Here is a 25,984-nt window from a genome sequence, read left to right as displayed (position 1 = left end):
GTGGGCACCGTGACTGAGAGCCAAGAGGAATCAGCAAACAGCAGCCCTCAGCAGTAACCAAAAACATATGCCCCAACAAACTATACACCCAAGTACATAGAAATACAGCCAGCCTCCAAAACCATAGAATTAAAATAGCTCTCTATGATGGGACTGGTCTAATCTTACACTCACAAGAATTTGTATTTTTCCGTCAGATTGGCCCTAAACATGCAGCCAAGGAAACCAGGACCTCGAAGTTACATGTACGCTTACTAACAATGCATCTACTCACATCATTAGACAACATTATGTTAGCCTACAGGGCACTGAGAAAAAAGAAAACAAAGTATAGTTACAACTGAGTCTTTTTTGTCAGTGTATTATTTATTTATTTATTTATGTGGACATAGCAGTTACATTGGACAAACCAGATGCATTGTTTGAAATGTTTTATCAAGAAATTAAACAAGTTAAAGGTTGTATGACATTAATAGTCTGCAGTTTTAAGTTGGTGGGAAGAGCGTTCCAGTCTGGGTGAATTGGAGAAGCTGTTTAAAATGGAAATTATATATATTATAACTTTTTATATAGACCCAATTTAAAGTGTCATTGCTGTTTGGTTATTTATTTTCCACAATTAAAGCACTATAGTGAAAAACACCAAATAATTGATAGAGGCAGCATTTTATGTCAAGTCAATTTTATTAAGAATGTTTTCACTTTTAGACACTGGCCAGAACAACACAGTGCATTATACATCTTTACTCTCAAAATAAAAAAGCACAAAGAAAGACATAAAAATAAACCCTCACATTTATATAAGTAAAACCTATTGTACACAGTTATATCAGGGAGAAATGCATTCACCCAAATATAGGAGACAAGACATGGCCAAATCGACAGGTCCGATCAGTGCTGTAGTGCATCAAGTGACAAAGTGCTTTGAAGACACAGAGTAAAGAGACAGATAGTATTTTGCAAGAGGATGGATGTGGTGCAATGATTTATAATTGCAATGTAGTTGATTGAAAATTGTCATGAGTTTGTTTGTTTTTTCTGAGGTTGTTTTTAAATGTGCTATATAAATAAACTTGAATTGAAACTTGAATTGAATGAGTTTGGATAATACAGGCAGATTACAACATTAGAGAACTCAATAGGAATACATCGCAATAATATTAGGATTTTGGCAAGTGTCAGAGATCATTTTATTCGATTGTATTGTTAAGAAGTACCTTGTTACAATTTTGGTTCATTTTATTTACACATTGATTTAGATCTTGAGTAATAAATATACAATTTCGCTTCTTTAGTAGTGCTGGGATACAATTCCCACAAGACGAGACACGAGACTAAGTCCACAATCTCATCCCATCCCAATTCTTCAGCCATGTCAAAGTGGCATTTCCAAATAATTCCATACCATTAATATTCTCACAATTGCCAATTTTGGATATAAGGTGTTTTTCTGTACAACCCTTTAGTCCACACACGTAAACCAGCAAAGCTTCACTCTGCACTTGTAAATTGAGCATTTCCTGATTGAAGGATTGTGCATGCACGCAGACAAGACAAAGACATTGTACATTTTTTGGAAAAGAAAGTAGACAAGAAATTGAACATATATTGAAGTTTACCAGAAGATACTTTGGAGTGGGTGTATGGCTTAATATTTGTAATTAGCTGCAACTAAATAGCACTGTTTGATTGATAATGTTTGTGCTAACAAGGAGTGTGCATGATTGACAGATGTACTTTCACTTGGCCATACAGAGCTCATATCCATCTTCAACTCAGAGAAGTAAATTAATATACAGTTTGCAGCAACTGACACTGTTCTGGAGTGTTACAAAATAAAATGAAAATCTATAATATTTTTGCATCTAGCTCATTCAAAACTAGCTTTGACTTTATTTACTCTGATACAAATATAACCTCTCATGATTATAACATACAGTATGATACAGGCCTGCAGACAATCACGTCTACAGGGATTTTTGTTCTCTATTTTCAGTGTAATCCTATGGCAATGTGTTTATGACTGCAACTAACAACCACAATTATGCACATACAGTATTATTTAGTGTGGACTAATCAAGTAAATGAACTGAAACTGTCCATCAGAATAAGCCTATCCTATGAAAGAGGTGTTGTAGTGGTCCCATTATGTAATTTATGCTCTTCAGTCTATCCCAAGAATCTCCCATTGACAAGACAATCAGAGTAGGTAGATGTATTTTGTCTTTGTATAATTTCTCCACAAGACTTTCATATAAAAAGGCACCATGCACATTTATTTTGACCTCAGCAGGACCAGAGCGTAAAGTAAAATACATGAGCAGCAGAATAGTTACCCCTCTTGGATCCCGGGTCAAACTTTTAAGGCTTTGTTTTTGTTTTTTGTTTTTTTACATATATTCTCTGTTAAGGCAATCTGTAACAAAACAAACAAAATGTAAATTACAGTAAAGTACATCATTGTGGAACTGATTTTCATTTTAAAAGCTACATTAAGATTCAATAGTGAACCATATTTCAACTATCTATTTACTTTTAATCAGATAAAATCAGATATAGGCCACAAACAATAAAAATGCACAAACCTGAATATGTATTAGCTTTCACTTTCATATTGGCTCAAGCGTTTCTTGGACTTCAGCTCTTTCAACCACTGGGGCGAATCCTCCTCACTACAGACACATTTAACATTTTCAACATATTTTAAAAATTAACAAATTCAAAACCCCTGTATTATACCACACATGTACTTACCCATTTTCCTTTCCACCAGGAGGGGGCAGTACACGAGTGGCCCGAGGAAGGAAAGGTGACTTGGGAGAGCGGGACAGATGAGACGGAGTAGGGGTAGAACCATCTGTCTGATTGTCAGATTCACCTCTTTTCTTTAGCTGAGCCTACAAGATGGACAAAAATTACAAACAACAAAAACTAAACAACTTTCTCAGAAATTTTTTTTTCAAGAGAATTTGTTCTAACTGATTGCATGTTAACCAGATAATGCATGTTGTACTTTGCATAAAAGTGTTTGAAGTTGTGTAGATTAGGGCTGAACGGCTTGGGAAAAACTGTGATTTTTCTGACAAGCATTGTGACTGTGATTAGATTTGAACTGACAAGCTAATAGAACGATCACATTTCAGAACATGTTAGTACAGGTTAGCAGTTTTATGCATTGTAGATATTTGCATCTATTCAAACTGAGATTATGTTATGTCACATTAAGTTTTGATTACAATTAATCTTGCAGCCCTAGTTTAAGTGAATAAATTTGTTGTACCATTAAAGCGGACTGATCCATTCCAGGAAACAGGGCGACCCTCTGAGGCTGAGAGGGGGCAGCAATGGGACCAGCGTCGGATCCTCTGTGCTGCTCTTCGGAGTCTGAGTCCTCCCTCTTGCTTTCAACCTTCTCCTCTGCAACACGATATGTGACGTTAGTTTATTAGACATGTAAAGATAGCTGCATTCAAGTAAGACGTATAGCTCTTTTGTAGATGATGTCCTACGTGATGCATTAATTTAGTTCTGTAGCAATATGCAAGAATAGAGAAAATATATGAAATTATTTAAACATAAAATCTGCAGCATTGTGAGTGAGTATGACCAATTAAATGTAATTCAGAGAAAAAAATTGAATTTATTTAAAACCAATATAAAAAGTAAGACAATAAAAATGACTAAATTAAAATGAGAACACAAGGATGAGGTCTAAACTACAATTTGCGTTTTATGGTTTAAATAATTAATAATAAATTATTCAAATTAACATCAATATTGCAATTGTTATTTTCTAATATTATAATAGCAAAAAAAAACATGATGCATTGTGTGGCCATATACTCTGTTTGTTAACACGCCCATGTTCTTTACAGCAAATGGTTTTAGAGGCTGCAGGGCCAGTAGTGAAAAATTACTTCACTGTATGTACCTACACCTATGATTATATGCATTAACCTGTGGAGTCTTTGTAGATCCAGTCGTCAGAGGCCCCTCCTTCAGCCGGAGTCTGTTTAGCAGCTCTGGACGGTCGGGTCCGGGGAGCACGCTTCTTTCCCAGCTGAGCACGTGAACGCTGAGCACTATTGTCTAACAAGGTGACTTGAGCCTAGATCAAAATAAAACATTAGCAGTCAATAGCTTTCCACAAAGTTGCAGAGTTGAAGCAAAGGTCCACTTACATCTGGGAAAGGCAGCAGCTCAGAGGAGGGTGGGACACCGTCGATAGCATCTGTGTCCAGGTGAGGAGTTTGTGGTGAGGTGGCTTTTACGTGTGAGGGGCTGAGGTTACTTTCAGAGCTCGGCGTGGCTGGTGTTAGGCTGCACCAAAATAAAGTTCAGGTGTTATTTTAGTAACCACAGTGACACTAAGCAGTTACTGTGTTGTTCCTTTGCATTTTGCAACACGCTGCTAAAGGTATCATTTAGGACAGTGACACATCGGAAAACCGTGCACACACCATGACTGGACTTGACCAAAGAAATTCACAGTACAAACTAAAAGTTTTTGCAAGTGGGTTAATTTTTACTGTCTTACAAATGATTAGTATAAATAAGTAGAGTAATAATTAGCCACAATACTGTAGGGTAACATTGTAGAAATTTTTGCATTGGTGTATATGATCGTAAAGGTGAGGTTTTAAAAATATAGTATGCTAGTTGTAGCTAGTTAATTTCCTGCCATTATACCGTCTCTTCGTCAAATGAATGACAGTAAAAATAATATAATATTACATTATATTGGTAAATATAAAGAGGCTAATAATTTGACATACAGTATGGTAGGTTTGTAGCCATTTTTGTATTTAATATAATATTTATGATTAGGATTAAGTAAATTGCTAACTGCTGCTTATGTGCTCATTAATTTATGTCATCCTCTCTTGATTTCCAGTGATTACATTGTGTCTGTATCAAATCACTGACACAAAAATAAATAATATTTGAATATACCACACCAGACAGACTACATAACAAACAATTACACTTAATCGGATAGATATTTCTACTCTATTTTAGGTATTTATCAGTAAAATAATGCAATACAGCTTTAAATCACCAGCTCCAATATTGAACATTGCCATATCATCTATGCAATAGAATGTGAAAGCAGTCTGGGGCTTACCTGTCTTCAGAACGCAGTCCTGTCTCCCAGGTCCCGTACTGACTGTCGGTCTCATGGTCCTTTGACTCATCTTCTGTGCTTCCATCTTGTTTTTGTTGAACCTGGAAAAAAAAAAATCAAAGAAGACAATCCAATTAATGACATGTATGTATGTATGTATGTTGTTTGTGCACTTTTAAAAAATATAGTCTATTAGAAAAAGTTCTGATTTCTAATTTTCTTTTTTGCGCCAGATGCCCGTCCATCCACATACATTTATCAGATTTTAGGATTGGTCCAATTTATTTGACCTATTTTAGACAGTTTAATGTGAGGAGATCAACAATTTTATCTCAAGTGATTTTAAAGTAACAATATTTAATTGTAATCACAACCAGCTAAATAATGGAAATGGAATGAAATCTATCAAAGTATGAGTTTACAAAGTTTGGACAATAGCTAGCACAAAGAGGGTGGCGCTGTGAACTGAACCATGTTTGTTTTAATGAGGCTGGTACAGAGGACACACTGTCTCAAAATCACACTCCGCTTACACAGGCAGGTCCAAGCATGAACTGATAACCCTGGCCTACATACGAGAAAAGACACTGAAGAGACTCCTTCTGTCCTCCTCTGTGGCTGCCTAAAGGCGTGGGCTTATTCTGATCGCCCTGGATATAGTGGTAGTAGCCCCTTCCACAAGTGTATATACAAGACAACACTGCTTTTTTTCTAAGTGAGAGCTGGTAAAAAATCTAGACTCCACAAACAATGATTTGTTGGCATACGGATTTGGTAGTCCCTTCTATTAGCTAATGTTAACCTAATGAAGTAGGATTTATGGTCATAGTGAAACCATAACATTTCACTTTCAACAAACCAGAGTCAAATGAGGTAAATAATGTGATACTTAAACTTTTCACACAGTAACATTTAAGAAAATATTTGGCCTTCTGAGTACCACCATATCTAAACTGGGTCTAAAACTGAAAAATACCAGGTGTAAATTAAAAGGTCTAAAATAGGACTACACAATTACTATACTAGTTTAAAAAAAGAACCATCGCAAATGAGAACAAATATATGGATAAGATTTACTCTAAACACAGCAAATACTGGAACTACCTCAACTACCTCTTTATTAGTATTAAACATATGATGAATGGTTGTAAGTTGACAAATACATATTGCTTATTTATAATTTGGTGACTAATGCAAATTCCTCAACTGACACTGTGGTCTGCTTTGCTTAAGGGACTATTTGAAACAGAGTCACTGTGTTTACAATCTCGAGGACTATTACCTACCCATAGGTTTCAGTTGGGACCGTTGCCATAGCAATTAAAAATTCTAAGCAAAACCGTATATCAAGAAAGAAAATCATAAGGAGTACTGTGTGGGTACATGTCTAGCCAAATAGATAGATATTTGAAAAAATATTCTAAAACAGGTGCTCAGTTGGAAATAGGTGTGATCCTTTGCAAGGGTACCCCCCGAGGAAGTGTAATAAAGGCTTTTTATTTTTTGAGATAATATTTAACATATACATTTCTGCTACACATTTTACCCAAAAGACAGAGCTATTTTCTCTTACTATATATATATATATATCTTTTTGGTTGCTCTACTGTCCTCAAAATGGCACTATATGACAGAAAGCTGAACCCCATGATAGCTCCAAGTGAAAGCTTGTGTGGTTAATATACAAGTATACACTTTGTACGCCCTCCCATGCAGTCCTCCTCCTGCCTCTTGTTCTCACATTCACTACACAATGAGCTGGCACCAGCCTTCAGATAAATGAGGAGCATGAGATTAAGGTAACTCAAGTTTAGAGGAGTAGCACAACAGTAGGGCAGGATGTCACTTATCAGGAAAAACCTTCTCCTGGCAGGAAGCTGAGCAGTGAGAATGGCAATGAGGATTGGTCCCCAAGGGTAGTTGCATTATTGAAGAGTAACGGATCTAAACTGCAGATTAAACATGCTAACTGTGAAAAAGTTTGATGTATAAATAAGGGAAATCAGTTTGAAATGTTTTTGTAATCTATGTATCTTCAAAAAGTCTGTGTCCCTCAAAAAACAGAACCAGCAAAGGGATATGCTATGCCCCTGATAAAATTTGTGTTATCATGCAAGATTAGACAACTCTGTCCTGATGCATACTAGGCCTATCTGTATACACGCACTAGCTAATTGAATTATTATTTTCCTACCAAAAACATAATAATAATGAAAAACAGACACACAAACAAACATTGGCACTAGGACTTTGCAACGTTAATTTCAGCATCATATTATCTATGTATTCACTATGCCCCCTCTGCAGTTTCTCAGTCATGTTTATGATACTGAAATTTGGTTTACTTTTGGTTTAATAACTACATGTCACATCTGTAGTGTATTGCTAAATATTGCTAAATAAAATGAGTAATTCCAGTACACAGTCTTGTTCTGAAAACCGTAGTACTGGGACTTTCCAAATAGCATGTTAAGTCCATATACTACACTAAAACAACACATTAAAGCCACTTAAAGCTAAACCAGCTGTTGATCTGTTACATAACATCAGCTTAATGCATGCTTTGGTCTTGTTTTGACCATGTCTCTCCTGCGCAAATGTTTCCTTATCAATCATATCAATCACATTTAAAAAGCTGTGATCTCTCTGCCATCACTATAAACAAAAAACAAATAATATAGAAGCCAAATCGTGTAATAAAAATTCCTGTGCTGTGTGTAAGTATGTATTAGTCAACCGAAACACACCCACCTGATCCGCATAAAGAGAAATATTTGCTCCAACATGTTACAGACAGCTACCATTGTACAAAAGCTTAGGGCACTGACTTACAAAGTTCACCAGAAGTAATTTCACAGAGCTTGGAGAGGCTTTTAGTAATCTTAAAGCTTCACTCTATGGTCAAATCTGCAGTGAGTCTATCCCAATGGTGTACAAATGCCCTTAAAACAATGGAGGAAAGACACTGTAACTGAGTTAAATCATAATGGTAAAGATGTAGTGTTCACAGTGATTCTACTTCAACAAGTATCTATTTCTGTAATAATAAATATCCGTAGTAATAATAGTAAAGAAACTACTAAAATTCATCAGCTGATCTTGGGATGCAAGAAAGTAAGTCTATAATAAGTCACTAATAAGGTGGCAGATAAAAAAAAACAAAACCCTGCATGTCTATATTGTAGCCTCTAAGACAATGTGCTTTACGGACCTTATCATTTGTGTGTTTTTTGTGTTAAAATCCACTATACTGATTGTAAAGTGCTCATCAAGCACAACATAAATTAGTTGCAGTTGTAGTAAAATAGTTACAATTGTTATTACAAACTTTGCGGTCATATGGATACACACCAACATTTCAAGATCATGGGCCCACAAAAAATAAATGTCTTAACAAAACAATGAAACTATGTGGACAGAAAATTTAAATTCAGTACTTTTTCCACACCTAACCTTAGTAAAAATGATTAAATGCCTTTATGACCATAGTAAAAAATTGCCATACAAGACTTACCTAAGTAATATGATTGTCACAGACACAAAACACAACACAAAGTGGCATGACTAAGGCCCACTGTAGCAGTGATTAACAGCTGTATTAGGGACACAGTCTTTTCCTTAATAACATTATCCAGTGCCAGACATGCACAGGAAGGGTGCGTTCGGGTAAAGGGACGAACAAAGAGCGGATGAATGGAGGGATGAAGGAGAGAGTCTAATCACTGAACCATGCTGAATGACAATCTTTGGAGGAAAGGGTAGGGACAAGGCCTTGGAAACTTTAGCCTGATAACAAACCAATCTGAGTCCCTGCATTACCACAGACAAGCTCCAACACTGTTCCACACCTCAATGACAAATTGGAAAGTGATTCACTAAGTAACTGTGCAGCTACAAGGGAAAACAGGGACTGAGCTTTTAAAGGTATTAGGAGTGAAGGGATGTTAGAAGTTTAGTTGTATATAATGATGTCTTGTGCACTCCTGCTTGGCGAGCATACTCCAAAGACTTTTGACATTGTAATGACATTTGATTATCACAATTCTCACAAAGTCAACTTATGACTGAAACAAATGCCTTTATGTCCTAAGACAACACAGAAAGCTTCCACCAAGTCATTTAACACTTCAAACTGTTAGCACCTTAGTGCTATTTTTTGTTTTGTTTTTTGAAAGTCTTTTAGCAACTGTTAAAAGCAAGGTATAGTAGGTAAAAATGTCAACATTTTACCTGATTTGCCCTCACATAATTTCTCAGGGCAGAGGGTGCAGCACTGCATAAACACCTCACACTGAAGTACAATGTTTAATTTCCAAGTGCTTTCAGATTTGTGCTTTGGGTGGAGTGGGAAAGTCTGCTCTGTGTGCACTCAGCACTAATCAATATCAATATCCTAGAGATATCCACAAACAACAAGCCACAGAAGGCAACAAATGGACACAAGCCTCATGTCGAGCTCTGGTCTTAAATGGACTTGGGGTAACCACACTTTGGTGTTTGTATTTATAATGTACAAGTGCTATGTGAAGAGAAAATGGTTATAAAGGTTTTGTGGTAAAATAGCCCAGAGGTGGAATGTAAAACCTGACTTGACTTAAGACTGAATAATGACTCACATTTTTTCACAATTTTGAATATCAATGGTTCTAGCTTTTCCATCTTAGTTGTTAACTTGTTATTGATTTTCCACTCAGATCAAGAACCGCTTCTCCCGTTCCCTTACTTTTTGTAATAAATTATTTTGTGCTTAACTGTATTTCTACACTGGCTTAATATGTTAACTGCCAAGACTGACATTTTTCCAGCAATTGGTTTTAGGGCTTGGTTAACACAGACAGTTGGTGGTTTATATTTATACATACATTTAGCATCTGACACAAATGGCATGTAAGAACTTAAAAGGACCGTGAATCTGTCTATCTCGGTCAGAGACACATCCCATAATTCATTTTGTCCATTTCCACTTGCATACACAAGCAAACTGATGGGGTGAAATTACATTGTATTGACTTAGATAACCATGCAAAAAAAAAAAAATTGAGTCAGTAGAATAAAGAATTTGGCATTTTGCATCGTGACGATTACTAACTTGCTTCTCTTTTCACTAATCTTCATAACTTTTAATTGAGACATATTCCACTTGACAGCCACAAGATCACCATCAAAACAAAATTATCTTTAGCTGCTCTGACTCAAACAGGCGTAACCTAAAGATAGGAATGACTACAGTATTGCAGTGGCCATTGCCGTACATGGAGGTACAATACAGAGAGAGCTTAAGAACCAGCATTACAAAAGATGAACTAAACTGACAACCAAATTTGGCAAATACAGAAAACCTTTAAAATATCAACAAGACACCACATGGACAAAGGGCTGTTGACATAAAAGCTAAGAAGGGCATAACGAGACAGATGGATAGGTTCCTAAAATGTTGAAATATTTGGCTTGGGTCCAAATGACTTGTGAGACTGCAGCTGCTAACAGGGTGACATTTCAGACCTCCACTGAATGCTGCAGTGTCACTTAGTTTGAACCATCTTTCCTTTTCCCATCCTTTTGCCTTCCGGTGTAAGCAGCCAAACCCCATGCAGTGATTAGCATATCGATTTGGTTTTACTAATATAATTCCTACATTTACACAGGCTTTGGAAGTGACTCACTGCATTTTATATTTACCTGTTTACTGTTTTAATATTAAGTTATTTTAATTTTGGCCTGATTAAGTCTCCTTTTAGCAAGGAATATTTTAATTATTTAATTTAAAGATAAAAAAGTATATATATATATATATATATATATATATATATATATATATATATATATATATATATATATATATATATATATATATATATATATATCTGAAGTTGAACAGATGGCCTGATATGAACTTCTCCATGTATCCGGGCTTAGGAACAGCACAGAAAAAGCATTGACTAGTTCAACATCAGTGTAATTAACAATAGTATTTCTTCATTAAATGTACAAATAGGCATGCCATCTTACAGCAGTGGGGGTGTTGGGAGCTGTGCGTCTCCGTAGAGAGAGTCGCTGTTGGCTGCGTAGTGAAAACCTCCGGATGGACTCTCGGCTGCGTGAGGCCAGAGACCGTAGCGAGTTGGTCCGTTTAAAGTCCCCAGTCCCATCTTCACCTTGGCCCGTCCTTAAAAAACTGAGTGCCCCATGGAGCGATCGGCGGACATTTCCAACCCATCCCGACATCTGGGACTGGGCTACCGTAATCTTGTCCCCCAGATACTCCATCAGAACAGCTATATCAGTTAAGTGTCCGTTTGGAGTAGGTATTCAAATCCAAAAAGAGGCATTAGAGTGGAATTTGCCCTCTGTATGATGACAGTTGTATTATTTGGTGCAAAGGCAATACTGCACCAGTGTTTCGTCACAGAAAGCACAACAAGAGTGAGTCCGGCGCAGGGTAGGCTATAGCTGTTGATGTTTACAGCAATGCAGATGATAATATGGACTCCGTATTGTAACTGGACAAGGCTCTGGTCACATTCATCCCCACTGGAGCTATAAAGGGCTATGCCTCAACTCATCTCTGTCCAGGCTCCACGCTGTCGGTCTTTGGCGAATTGTAAAGCTTTCTCCTGTCTATTTCGAAGCACAGAGGATATGCGAGCTATGATATGCCAGTTACACCAAATCCAGAAAGCATCCAAAGGTTATCTGAGGTTGCCGTCTCTACTCGGCACCTTCTGCATTTAAGTTATGAGGTGTCTTACCCAGCTTTCATGTTAAGTTGACTCACACTACTGCAAATACTACTGACAGAGCTGACAGCTATCACATCCTCAAATAACCCACAAACTTTCACTTGCCTAATTTATTCACATGCATCTATACACTATTCTTTCAACCTAATCAGAAAGCTCACACTGCTGTTCGTGCTCCTTCGTTAATGCAGTCATGACAGCTCTCCAATCCAGTTCGCAATTCCCAGTTCAAAGATGAAACATTAATCTGTATTATACTTCCTGACAGTAAAATGCTCCAAAGGTAGTTATTGTAGTCATCTGTGTTACACCAGGAAGCAGCCAGCCAGAGGACAAGTCATGAAAAATAAATTGTGATGGGGTGAAGTCCGCTCCAAAAAAGCAATGAGGCAAGTGGTGGGAAAAAATGTGCTCCCTGTCCCCTCTTGCAGGTACGGGCAGGTAGCAGAAAATGCGTCACCACCACCAATGCTGCTACAGGACTCACCGCTGTCAAGGAGAAACAGGGTGGAGAGAGAGCGAGTGAGCAAGAGAGAGAGGGAGAGAGAGAGTGGAGTGACATAGGGGAGAGAATGGGAGGTCCCTTATCCAGTCTGCAGGCAGCAGGCAGAAGGGAGGGAGGGAGCGTGATATATGGGTTGCAATGCCTTGTCCCTCCAGCTTGTGTCAGTGGTAGACAAGGGGAGAGAGGAGAGGGGGGCAACTGACAACTAAGCCCAAAATTAGCTTCTGGTTGCTAATAGCGAGAAGCAGAAAGTAGCTTTGTCCTGACCTGGTGCAATTCAGATTTATTCCTGGTATTGTGCGAGTTTATTACTGGTCAAGTTCTGGTTTAGCCCTGGTGTAGTTCTGGTCGAATCCTGAGTATATCGTGTAGAGCAGGGGAACAACCCAGTTAACTAACTAACATAAAAGGTTTGTTGATGCTGCTTGTTGATGGGTGTGAAATGGAGAGGCTTAAATAGAAAGTAATGGGATTGTGTATGGTCATATTAATAGATTTAATAGCTACAAAGGACAATGCACTTCTAGCAAATAGGAGTGGTTGTATTGACAAAAGTGAGCAACATCCAGTTTTGCAACATTACTGTTGTAATTTTGATTTTTGGCTACATAGAGGACATGCCGATTAATGTTAGTTCTGACATCATTGCAGATTAATGGGATCAGCTATGGGAATGATGAAAGATGAAAATGTTCCTCCTCTCTAAAATATCCAACAATTTTGCTAATTATTTTGGCATTGTAAACAATCAAGACACACACACACACAAAATCTCCTAATATGAATTTCTTTTCCATTTAAAAATATGAGAGAAAGACCCCTGTGTTTTCATAATAGTCTCTGCTGTACTGTACAGCACTGTTGCTGTAAGTATTTGAAGTACTGAAACTCATTATGTTTTGTACCTCTTCCCCAAACATGACAAAATGGAGAACACACAAAAGAAGAAAAAAAATCATGTTCTGCACATCACCCATCTAAAAGTGAAAAGCCTAAACATATATGCTGCTGTTTTACTAAGGTGTAAAATGTCTATCCTGTCTTCCTGTTTTTGATAACTTTTGAAGACAATTATATTCAGCTTTGCTCTATTTTAACGTTGTGGCATCTAACTGAATGAATGATAAACCTCCAGCTCTTAGACAACCTCCTGTCAATTTCGTTTCTGTTCACAACATACAGTACTGTATAACATTTGCTGGTAATATCTCAAATTCCCCTTGACCATAACACACAGCATCATCAAATGGAAAGTGAGTCACAGCTGGTCACTTCCCTCCATCTGTTGACGTCATCATTCAAAAAGCCAGCACCACGCAGCCATCGAACCAAACCACAACAGCATAACAAAACCTATACAATCCTAAAATGTGAAAAAGCCACTACATTAAGTACTGAATTGGTCATTTAAGTATTAACACTATAAAAGCTCTTACCCATAAGCACCTCGGAGTCAGGCAGCTGGACCATATATATAACACAGCTTCCAGCATAGTGCCCATCTTCTCTGCTCTGCCCCGACACCAGGCTCATACCCCTCCAGTTCAACTAAATGATCTCACTTCCACACAGTTATTGTCTCATTTCACTGTCAGTCACTGTGGGTTCATGCCAGGAACTGGAACCTGGAGTGAGAACTAAATAACACCATATCGAAACAATGTATTTCTTGCATTTTATGACAAACATTTTGCCAAAATATGTAATATTAGGCATATATCATGTAAAATTGTGTGATGAATGTTTGAGATTTTATTAGTAGTCGTTTTAAATTTGACTGTGTGTCTCAGTTTATCCATATCATTATATTGGCAGATCAAGTCATTTTATTTTGTGGGGTTGGGCAAGGATGGGTGTGATGTAGCTTGTCTTTTTAGGACAGTGAGCAGTCTCGTAGCAGCGTTTTGGATCAATTGTAACCTGTTTAAGGAGAATTGTGGGAGGCCTCAAAACAAGGAGTTGCAGTAATCCAGTCTATTGTTTAAAAAAGAGTGTATAAAGTTCTTGCATCTTAGAATTGATTTTAATTTAGCCATCTGGCTTAACTGAAAAAAGCTAATTTTACCAATATTTGAAATTTGCTTCTCAACATTTAAAATTGAGTCCATAAAAACACAACAACAAAACTGGGTGTGAAAATATAAGAGGGGCTAGTACTCTTGAGGCAGACCACAGGGGCAGGGGTTGACACTCTCTCACCCATTTTGACTGAGAAAGTTCTTCCTGTCAAATATGAAGGGAACCATTTTAAGACTGACCCCCAGCAACCTTATTTTTTTCATACAAAACCACTGTGTGGTTTAGCAAATTAGGCCATCGTAATCAGTCAAATCATCAAAACAGGTATACAAAATGGATAAAGTAAAGGTATACATTTGGGCGATATTAAATAAGCTATTATTGGACAATGAAATTTTCATTCACTTCATCAAAATTGTAAAAAATATATTTACATACAATAAATGTTCATATGGTTGCTCAATACCAAACAGTCATTTTAATAATGTATGCAACAACTTTATCACAAAAAATGTCAGGTGCTCTTGCATTAATATGATTTATTTCAAACTGTGGCCGCTAGATGGTGCTCAATGAACACTGCTGCAATTATCATCAGACAGTATCCTAAACTTCTGCACTCATGGGCTAGTCATGCAATCCTGTTGTATACATGAAATGGTTCAAACAATTGGCTGTTACATTATTATTCTCCTATATTTGCTCACTGACTTTATATAGTGATGACAAACTGCCCCACAAGAAGACTGCTATCCTTGTAATTGCAGGTCATTCACATTTTCACAGCAGTACTTTCTCTCGGACTCTCTGACAGATATGTGCTAAATGTGCCTAATTCACCAGCTACTCATTAACCATTTGAACTCTCCAATTCTGATTTACTAGCCCTGAAAGCACTTCCCTGTATCTGAGCACACAGTGGGCGGAGGAAACACACAGAGGCCGGTCTTTCAGCATTAGTCACCACTATATCCCATGAGAGAGCAGCAGAGCAGTCACCTGTCAGTCCCCAGTCAACTAACTACATTCCTCTGCTTCTTGCCGTCTGACCTTTCAGCACCAGACTCACTGATATCTCACTGAGGACTCACATCTTTACTCTCTCTCTGCTTTTCAACACTGGACAAGAACAAAGAGGCAATAAATCCAATGTATTGGTGAGACTTACCAAGCCGTCTCGGACCTGGTCTCTGTGGGCACTGCGGCTCCTCATCCTGGACAAACTGCTCTCTACCGCACTGCTAGAAGGAGCAGAGCGCCTTAACATGCTGCGGGATCGGATCCTGTTCAGCTCCTAGCAACAGGGGAAAAGTCATCAAAACACTGTGGGGAATTGCTTTTATCTTCTTATCAACAGGGCTCATCAAACAACACATTACATCGATGTTCTCTAGTATTTTGATATTAATATATGTTTTATGAACATAAATATTATTACTGACCGTAGAGCCCTGGGTCCTCCTCTGACTTGGGCCTTCAGTCCTGCTTTGCCCTTCAGCCCGGCTTTGCCCTTCAGCCCGGCTTTGCCCTTCAGCCCGGCTTTGCCCTTCAGCCCGGCTTTGCCCTTCAGCCCGGCTTTGCCCTTCAGCCCGGCTTTGCCCTTGAGGTGTTTCTTTGTGGAGCCAGACTTGCTCAGAGGGAGAGGTTATAGAGACTGCAGAAGTATTTGCTGCAGGTTTGGTTTCAAGTCCAGAGAATGGTCCCATCTGAAACGGGTCATCCACCACAAAACCGGACCAGCGCCTCTGAGGGGCCTGGCAGCGCTCCTCCTGCCTCAGCAGCAGCTGCTCTAAGCTGGTTTTGCCCAAAGATTTTTTGGGTTGTTCTGGTTTGTCCACAGACATCTCTACAGACCGCAGTTCCCACGGATCCTGAGGAGAAGTAGTCCAAACAGGACTTTGTAAGCCTGCTGTGTTTTGTGGCGGAATTGGTACTCGTGGGTTTACTTCCTGAATACCAGCCACTGGAAACAAGTCTCTAGTGGGGGAGGGCTGACTCAGAGTATTGAAAGAGTCTATGTCCAGGATGCCTGGTCTGAGGTTCTGCTCAGATTTAAGCGATGGCTCCTTCCATCGTGTGGAAGGGTCTCCACGAGGCGAGCCTTTGGACTGCTCATTTCTCAGAACAGAGTCTAGATCCACAACTTTGGGTCTGAGAGCTGCAGACTCCAGCCTGATGCGCTCCTGCTCCTCTTTCTTCAATTTCTCTTTGAGGCGTTGTCTTTCAGCCTCCTGTTGTTTGGCGATCTGCCTCATCCTCTCTGCCTCCTCCCTCTCCATCTTCTCTTTAAGTCTGCGTTTCTCCAGCTCGAGTATTTGCTGCCTGTCTACCTGTTTCTGCTTCTCAAACTCCTGCAGCTGCCTCCTCTCCAGCTCCTCCCTTCTTTGTCTCTCTTTCTCTTGCTCTTGTTGTCTGATCCTCTGCTTCTCAAGCTCCTGCCTCTCTATATCCAGTTGCTTTTGCCTTTGTTTCTCTAACTCTCTTTGTCGCTGCAGTTCTTGTTCCCGCTGCTTCTCTCTTTCCATCTCTCTCTCCAGCTCCTTCTGTCTCTCCCTCTCTTTCTCCACCTCTCTCAGCCTCAGCATCTCCTGCTCTAGAGCCATCTGACGGAGCTTTTCTGCCTGTTCCTTTTCCATTTTCTCTCTGAGCCTCTGTTTCTCCAGCTCAAGCACCTGTTGCCTTTCTCTCTGCTTCTGCAGTTCAAGTTCCCGCCTTCTCTCCTGCTCCTCTGCTTCAGCCTGCATCCTCTGCCTCTCCTTTTGCTTCTCCAGGAGTTTTCTCTCTCTGTCTAACTCTTTCTGACGTCGCTCCTCCTCACGATGCCTTTGCTTCTCCAACTCGCGCCTTTCCTTCTCCAACTGCCACTGTTGCTCTTTCTCCAGCTCCAGTTGTTTTTCTCTTTCCATCTCCTGCAATTTTTGTCTCTCAAGCTCAATTAGCCTTTGCTTTTCAAGTTCAATTTGCTTATGCCTTTCTATCTCTTTTTGTTTATGTTGTTCAGCTTCTATTTGCTTCTGTTTCTCAAGCTCTGTCTGTCGCTGCTTTTCAAGTTCAATATTTCTCTGCCTCTCCAGCTCCAGCTCCATTTGTCTTTGCCGCTCCAGCTCCTGTTGCCTCTGTCGCTCCAGCTCCTGTTGCCTCTGTCGCTGCAGCTCCTGTTGCCTCTGTCGCTCCAGCTCCTGTTGCCTCTGTCGCTCCAGCTCCTGTTGCCTCTGTCGCTCCAGCTCCTGTTGCCTCTGTCGCTCCAGCTCCTGTTGCCTCTGTCGCTCCAGCTCCTGTTGCCTCTGTCGCTCCAGCTCCTGTTGCCTCTGTCGCTCCAGCTCCTGTTGCCTCTGTCGCTCCAGCTCCTGTTGCCTCTGTCGCTCCAGCTCCTGTTGCCTCTGTCGCTCCAGCTCCTGTTGCCTCTGTCGCTCCAGCTCCTGTTGCCTCTGTCGCTCCAGCTCCTGTTGCCTCTGTCGCTCCAGCTCCTGTTGCCTCTGTCGCTCCAGCTCCTGTTGCCTCTGTCGCTCCAGCTCCTGTTGCCTCTGTCGCTCCAGCTCCATCTGCCTTTGTTTTTCAGCTTCTAACTGCCGTTGCCTCTGCATCTCTATTTGTCGCTGATTCTCCAATTCTAGTTGTTTCTGCCTTTCAAGTTCCTGCTTCTGCTTTTTTAGCTCAAGCTGTCTTTGCTTTTCAAGCTCTATCTGCCACTGCTTTTCCAACTCAATTTGCCTTAGTCTCTCGAGCTCTGCCTGCTTTTGCCTTTCAACTTCCACCTGCTTCTGCCGTTCCAATTCATTTTGCCTTTGCCTCTCCACTTCTAATTGTTTCTGCCTTTCCATTTCAAGTTGTCTCTGTCTCTTGAGCTCAAGTTGTCTTTGTTTTTCAAATTTGAGATGCTGTTGTCGTTCCAGCTCGATCTGCTTCTGGATCTCGAGCACACGTTGTTTTTCTTCAAATTCCTGCTTCTCTTTCTCAAATGCTTTCTGCCGCTGCTTTTCATACTCACGCTGCATCTCCCTCTCCTTCAATCTGCCATATTCTAACTCTGCCTCTCTTTCCACTTGAAGTTGTTTTTGCTTTTCACTTTGAGCCTCTATATTTGATTTACTGGGAATGTTATCAGCATCACTTTCAGATATTTTATTAAAGGTTTCATCTAAAGATGGATTCCTTTTAAACGGTAAAACGTTCCCTTGGGAACTCAACTGGGCAAAGGGGTCAGAAAAAGACACATTATCTGCAGCGACCGATGTGGTTGTGAGTGTTTCCTGCATTTGTCCAGTCAAGGCAAAATAGGTCGCTCTTGGTTTTGCTTGTTCCTCTGTCTGTTGTGTCTTCAAGCGTTTAGCAGCGGCAGCAGATGGATCCTCTACCTCAAAATCTCTTGGTTTATCTTTTGGCATTCCTGTCTCCATATCAATGTCATCATCTAAGGTCCATTTTGGCAGGGCCCCCACTCGTAGATATCTCGGGGCAGTTGAAATTGGTTCTGGACTTGTTTTGTCAGGTGTGGTTTTTGTCCCTTCTGAGCGCCTTAAACGTAGCGTCATGGCTTTGTCCTCCCATTGGGCAGATGGGATGTTTTCACTGATCACTGTGCTCCCCTCTGCAGCTGGGACAGTGTCAAATGCATGCACTATACAAACTGGCCCTGACGGCGATATCGGCTCCTTGTAGGTGGCAGTGACAAGCTTTCCCTCTTCATTGGTTTTATCAAGTATTGGTTTATCATTTTTATTTTCATCCACCATCAAAACATTGTGCTTTTCTATGACATTTTCAAACACAGAAGCTCGAACTGTCAGGGCTTCGCTTTCCTTTGGAGACAACATCAAGTCAGGCCTCTCAGACATAGGTGTTTTCATTTGATCCGGGAAGTCTTTTAAATCCACAAATGTCTTTTCATCACTAGGTGTCCTGGCTGAATCTTCCCCCTAAAACAACAACAACAATCAAATAATTGATACTGACATTATTCAATAAAGACAACAGTGCACTGTAAATGTTATAAATAAGTATATATATATATATATATATATATATATATATATATATATATATATATATATATATACACACATATACCTATAAACTATAACAACAAAAATGTATATTTTGGTATATAGTATTAAAACATATATTTTAAATGAAATAAGTAATAATAATCTTAAATGTATTCTTGCAGCTTTGGCAGATGCATTACCCTGCATATCACATGAGGCTTAACCTTACATATCAATTCAATAATCTTATTTCATTATTAATTAATTTTCATTATGTATTCAGAATAGTGCAACACATGGAAGAAAGACTTCCTGTGTTGCCAAATTACCTTATTACAGATATAGAAAAACCCCTAGAGTGCCAAAATCAAAAACATTTTGTTTTCATAGACACCTTTAAAAACAGATAAATCACAGAAAAGCATTCATAATTTCAGCTGTCAGTTGTGATATGGTATAGTCTCCTCTTATTCCCGCCCTTTCTGAAAAGAGTGGGTGTGGTGCAGGTTGTAATAAAGCCTCTGTGTGTTGACCTTTTCCCAGTCATTTTGTCTCACTGTGTTTCATAACCAGCGGCCACATGGGATAATCAATGTGGCGACTGTCTCAAGTTTCACTGCATATTTACTCTATAGTTCTTTTCTGAAATGCTTCGTTTCCTCTGGGATAGTTTTTCCCAGACAGAGACAGAACAGTCAACATGTTTTGATTGTTTTTGTCTGCCACTTCCTATATGGCCATGTTTACTTAAAATATATAATTCAATTCAAGTCTATAACTTAGACTTGGGCTCACAGAGCTTGCAATTAAGCAAAATCAAAATACTGCCGGCCACTAGCAAGCAAAAAGAGTATGTGGGTAATAAGTTCTTATTTAATAGGACCTCGATATATTTTGTTAAGCAAGCTGCTGCTTTAACGTTTGTCGTCCCACATACAAATTTGGCTATATAGAACAATACTGCTTTATGCCAATACATTTTTTTCAATAATACATTTGCTTAGACTAGGCCAAAATAAAACAGAACTTTACACAACTTATTGTCTTCACTAATACTTTCTCCAGAAACTGTTAAAAGGCTTTATTGCTTTCTGTGAAAGTTGAAAACAATATAGCAAAACAAAGTAGTTAATTGCAAGTAATCATAGTAGAGTCCAACTCCAAGCTTACAATTTAAGTGCAAGGGTCCAAAGCTTCACAAAGACACTGCAAATGACTTGACATGGCACATAACAGGACTACAAAACATTTCATGTGAAACACACTTCTAGTTTCTACTGACCCCAACCACACTCTTACCCTCCTCTGGAGAGCTTTGCTGGTGTCATGGCGATCTGTAGTGTCATTTGGAGAAAACGCAGGATCAGGCGAAAACCTAATGAACATACATCACACAAGACAAAAGCCATGCATGACAATGAGACCCCTGGACGAAGACACGTGGAACAAAGAGGCAAGTAGATGACTAGATCAGCTCTTACCTTTTGGTTAGGTCAAGGGGCAGGGGGCGTGGTTTCAGGGCTGGTTTTAACACAGGGCTCTGATTTGGGGTGATTTGGTCCACAGTGAGCTGCTTAATGAGCTGTTTGACCCCTACTGCAGGCTCAGCTTCAGTATCCAGAGTTTGTCCCGTGGCAGATGACACTTGGGAAGACGAATCAAGCAGAAGGCTAATTCTTGATTTGATACTAGCCCCACGGGTTTCCTCAGCATCTTTTGCTTGTACATTGTCATTGCATTGGTCTGTTTTAATGGTTGTAGCATTTGTATTTTGAAGTGTTGTCTTGACTGTTTTCTCTTGCTCTCTCTTTTGCAAATTTTCATCTGGAGTATTTTCATTTTCTTTTGGGGTTGTATGGTGCAAAGAAAGACCCATAGACTCAAATTTGGAAGTTAGATCTGCTGACAGAGGTCTTCTTTCAGTCCGTGGGAAAGCAGAATTTGGTGAATCAGTTTTGGTTGGACTCATTGGGAAAATTGCTGATACCGGTCTCTGCCTGATGCCTCTGGGCTGGGGTCTAAGCAAAACAGATGTTTCAGATTTGGTCTTATCGTTTTCCTCTTGTCCTATTTGTAAAAGATACCCCATAGATTTCGCCCTTGTAATTGATGTCCCAACTTTATTAGGTGACTCCAAATCACCCTCCTCCCTTTTCGTCAACCCAGACCACTCTGCGGAGGGTGGTCTTTTAAGGCTTCTCGAGTAAGTCAAATCTAAAGGTTTTGGAGAAGGGGATATTGGCTTACTTGGATCACCAGCGATAGGAGGCGCTGCTTTAAAAGGTTGAGCAACTGGCTTGGTAGTTTGCCCTGTATTTAACTTGGAGGTTTTGAAAGTTGTTGAAGTGGGACGGGTGGAATTGGTCATAGTGGGTTTAGGTTGGTTAGTTGTGGATGGTGTTTGAGGTTTTGGGGTACTAGGTAGATCTGGTTTGTATCCAGGTGTACTAGTGGATTCTGGACGGGGCTTTGGTTGCGGTTTGGGGGCAAGTATGGGTTTAATTGTGGGATTTCTGTCAACAGCAAAGGGTTTGGGGGTCAGACGTGGCTTGGGGCCCGGGACAGGTTTGCTTGGTTCAGGACTGATGAATTGAGACTGGTTCATGGTGGACAGATCCAGGCAGTTTTTATTATTTGAGTCCATGAGTGGACTAAGGTGCAGGCGCCCCCCAGACCTCCCCACCTCTCCAGACTGGACTTCCACCTCAGCAGCCATATGTATACCAGCTAGAACCTAGAGTGAAAACAGACATACAATTTACAATTTTAAATCAGTCATTCTGTTATGCATGTATCTATCATAGATTACCTAGAGTACTATTGGGCCATGCCATGGACTTTGTTTTTAGGAGTGGCATTGAGATTAACAGTAGGACAATTTATTAAGCATAGCAAATAAAGGATAACTCTTACTTTGTAATATTCTGTTATATAATCTTGTACAAACACAAAATACAATATATTTTAATTTCTTATATACTTTTAATAATATATAGTATTTTATAATTTATATTATTATTTGTTTGTTTAATGGAAGTTTCTAGTTTATGAATTTTGTTCAGTGTCAGCAGCAATAAAACTTACTTACTGATCCTCATATGTCCTGGTAAAATGATTAAGACATTTCCCAATAGTGATATTTCAGATAAGTTAAAATGAAGCCCCAATAATTTCAATACAGTACTCAAAATACATTGTCTAAAAAGTAAAATGGAATGGGTAAAATCAATAAATGATGTGTAATAATAGGTATGCAGACTTCAAATCCATATCACAGTGTCTTATCCATTTACGTGTATTTACATGTACAGTACATGTAGATCCTGAGAAAGGATGCGATAGATCATTGTTTTGTGTTTTGTGTTGTAGAAGTGACATTTAATGTTAACACCGGGCTGTAACTCTCAACAGATGCATTGGCAACTGTTCGCCAGAAGAGTCAGCTAAATCTGAAGACAATGGAGTAATAAAACAACAGTGTGGTCTTTGTGCTTGAAAAACTTTTTTTTTAGTTATTTGATTGATTGATTTATTGATTCTGTGCTCCAGGAAAACTAACACTGTAAATGACAAAAGAATGAATGTAATAGTTTCTAAAAGAGAACCCACTGGCCCAAATAAAATAAACATGAATAACATGTTGATTAAGTTCACATATTACACTAATGAAAACAAAATACATTAGCTGTTTTTATGGATTCAATTTACATTTTACACAGTGCCCTATAGTTTTTGTTGCAGTTTTGTAAAAGCTGAGATAGTTTGTAGGCTTTTAAGAACCTTCCTCTTCGAATCAGATAATGCTTTCCACATGTGCCGAGACATTCTGTTTTTCAGGCTTATACATGTTTTTCTTGGAGGGAAAAAAAAACGTTGGCAAACCAAACACTATGAATCGTGTCAGCACTTTTTACCTGTTAGCTGTCTGAGGAGGAGCTCTGATTTCTGTTGGATTTGATCAGGGGTGTCATATCATAAGAGTGAAGAGGCTGAAGAAACCTACAAATGAGATGAAAAATATGTCTCAACAAAGGGCACAGCTGCTTTGGACAAATCTCTGCTCTCTATCTCCGACAAATACTTTAGTCTAAAGGAGACACTTGCACTGACACAAACAACAGTAAACAGTGTCACACCCATACATTTGAGCTGTACATAAATAGACAAGGAAATCATTAGCAATGTGACCCCGTCATACATTTTCATCCTTTGCTTTAACATTTGCATCCAGCTCCAGCACTAACTTATAAGCACCCGGAACACCCATATTGTAAAATATATGTGGTACTACTGATTATTATATAGTTTTAAATATAGAAAAGTTAATGACTTAAAAGAAGCAAAACTTGGGTGAATTAAATTAATTCTTACTATACACATGAACATGGTAAGTACAGTGCTATAATGGATTTGGAGTAGTTGAGCACCAGGAAATGCCTCTGTTTACAAAGAATGCTAAACATTAAATGAAAAGTGAAAGACCGGGCTGGGTTAAAGAGACATCTGATTGAGTTAATGCCTAAAATAATAGTCACAAAACCTTTAGTAAAATAGACATAAAACACAAACACAAAATATAATTCTTTATAAATAGGACATTGTGCAGGCTGTGTTTTGACTCATGTCAGTAACCTGGTTTAGCCAGTTATAGTAGAGGAAGTTTACCACTGACAATACATTACTTGAACTTGTCTGTTACGAGAATAAGTATAGTATTTCTGAGGGAAATCTTAAAGTAATGTTTAACAAAGCTGTGAGACTGAGCAATAATAAAGAAGATAATGAGGCGAACTCGCATCCATAATATAATTAGCTGATACTGTCATTCATTCATCTGTAACAATAGGTAACAATAGGTAACCATAGATCAAATAATTAAAAAAAAACACTAATATAAACCGATTATATTCATTGTAGCACATTAGTTATATTACAGAGCAATTTAACAAACCTATGCTTATGTTGTTGAGTCATACATTTCTTGTTTGAAGTCACTCAACTGTTTACTTTTCTTTACCTTCTCCAGATTTATTACAGAAATATGCAACAAGTGGCCTTCTCAGTCAGCCTTCCTTTACCTTGAATCGTGCACGTTCCTCGGGGTTTATTCAAAGAGAGGTGGCCTACTTACAGTCAGGGATGCGTTAAAACCAGAAACTGTGACCAACTGTTGAATGCGCAGGACACATTTCGAGCGGGTTAAGAGTTGTAGAGAAGTAAACATGAACTCAAACTAACCATTTTATAAATCCATCAACAGGTTGCTGGCTAACAACTGTAAGCTAACAACTCAAGAGGCTGAACTCGCAAAATGGAAACAGAGTGAACCTGTCTTTCGCTGCTGTTCCTGATCCTAAGTGGAGACAACTCACCAAACGGGAAAGACATCTCCAGTCCACCCGAAGCGACTCACGGCCAGTGCCCCAAATTCAAAGGAAATATTTCCACATAAAAACTCTTTTATTAATGTTTTCGCTAGCGAGGTAGCTAAGTTAGCTGGTTTAATGAGCTAGCCGACTGGTGGCTATCCCGTCTCAGGTTGCAGTGTTGTTGACAGAGGGACAGACAGCGCTGAGTCGGACTGTGGGAGCTGTGCATCAAGAGCGTCAAGCGGAAGTGGATAGTGGCAGCGACTTCCTGTACGTCCTGTCACAATAAAGGTCGATCATAAAAGAAATTGTATAGGCTTGGTTATATTTTTTATTATTATTAGTAGTAGTAGTAGTAGTACTGTAGTAGTCAATACATTCAATGTACTATGTTTTTTGTTAGAAATGTATTCTATTAAATCTTAACATGCACACTAGTCTTTATTGCTCGACTTTGTCCAAATCCAACAATGTTCTGTATTCTTATAGTCTATGATTCTTATTCCGGTTATTCAAGTTCAATTTATTAAGAACATCATTACATTTGTTTTACGATGTTTTGTTGTCCCATGTTCATGATTTTTCAAGCACTAGTCGAAACTCCCAAGCTCATATACGAAAACTTTTCCAAGTGTATTTGCAAGGTAAATTATCGTCATATCCGGTCTGAGGTGGAGCTATGCAGTCCACATACACCATCCAACCACAGACGAAACTTGGAGAATAGAAATTAACAAAACGCATGAAGGTAAGTGATTCCAAAGAAACAAAAAGGCATTTTGTAAAGTGAGAACACTTTAAAGACTGCCCTCTTGTGGTAGAACAAAATTATTCATGTAGTCTAGGAACAGCTGAACATGCACTGAAAAGCAAATTTCACCATTTTTATTGCGCATAAATGTTTATTTGAACAGACTAGAATGTACACAGTCCATACATTTGATCAAAAATAAACGTAATTCAGAAGCTTCAACCAAAATAAATCAAGCCTATTTTTACACAATCATTTATCTGTCAACATTAATCCAACATCCCAGTTAGAAACTGACAAACAGGAGTAATGGTAAGTTATTAAACCTCCTACTAATCAAGAGATTGAAAGATAAAAGTGCATGTTTGTTGGTTAGCTAGTCATGCAGAGACCTGCTTTAATCAATACTGTCTTTAAATCCTTTCTATGCAGTATGGGCTATTAACAATTATAAATACTAGAATGCGTTTTAATTTTAAGATGTATTTAT

At 38.9% G+C, this 25,984-nt stretch overlaps 1 protein-coding gene across 1 annotated transcript in view; it reads right to left on the bottom strand.

Annotated features, from left to right (window-relative positions):
* Positions 1-665: 665 nt before the first annotated feature.
* Positions 666-25,984, bottom strand: part of rnf10 (ring finger protein 10) — a 30,661-nt gene continuing 5,342 nt past the window's right edge. The window contains exons 18-28 of the mRNA XM_055224231.1: positions 20,856-22,108; positions 20,674-20,749; positions 15,832-19,305; positions 15,558-15,683; positions 5,126-5,226; positions 4,182-4,320; positions 3,958-4,108; positions 3,281-3,417; positions 2,755-2,897; positions 2,586-2,672; positions 666-2,416 (exon numbers count right to left, since the gene is read on the bottom strand). Of these exons, the coding sequence (XP_055080206.1) occupies positions 2,597-2,672; positions 2,755-2,897; positions 3,281-3,417; positions 3,958-4,108; positions 4,182-4,320; positions 5,126-5,226; positions 15,558-15,683; positions 15,832-19,305; positions 20,674-20,749; positions 20,856-22,108 (5,676 nt within the window). The 3' untranslated portion in view covers positions 666-2,416; positions 2,586-2,596. The remainder of the gene's footprint in view (positions 2,417-2,585; positions 2,673-2,754; positions 2,898-3,280; positions 3,418-3,957; positions 4,109-4,181; positions 4,321-5,125; positions 5,227-15,557; positions 15,684-15,831; positions 19,306-20,673; positions 20,750-20,855; positions 22,109-25,984) is intronic.

Source organism: Periophthalmus magnuspinnatus, chromosome 9 (assembly GCF_009829125.3).
Source record: "Periophthalmus magnuspinnatus isolate fPerMag1 chromosome 9, fPerMag1.2.pri, whole genome shotgun sequence".
Lineage (NCBI taxonomy): Eukaryota > Metazoa > Chordata > Actinopteri > Gobiiformes > Gobiidae > Periophthalmus > Periophthalmus magnuspinnatus.
This window is presented reverse-complemented; position numbering and strand designations above follow the sequence as displayed.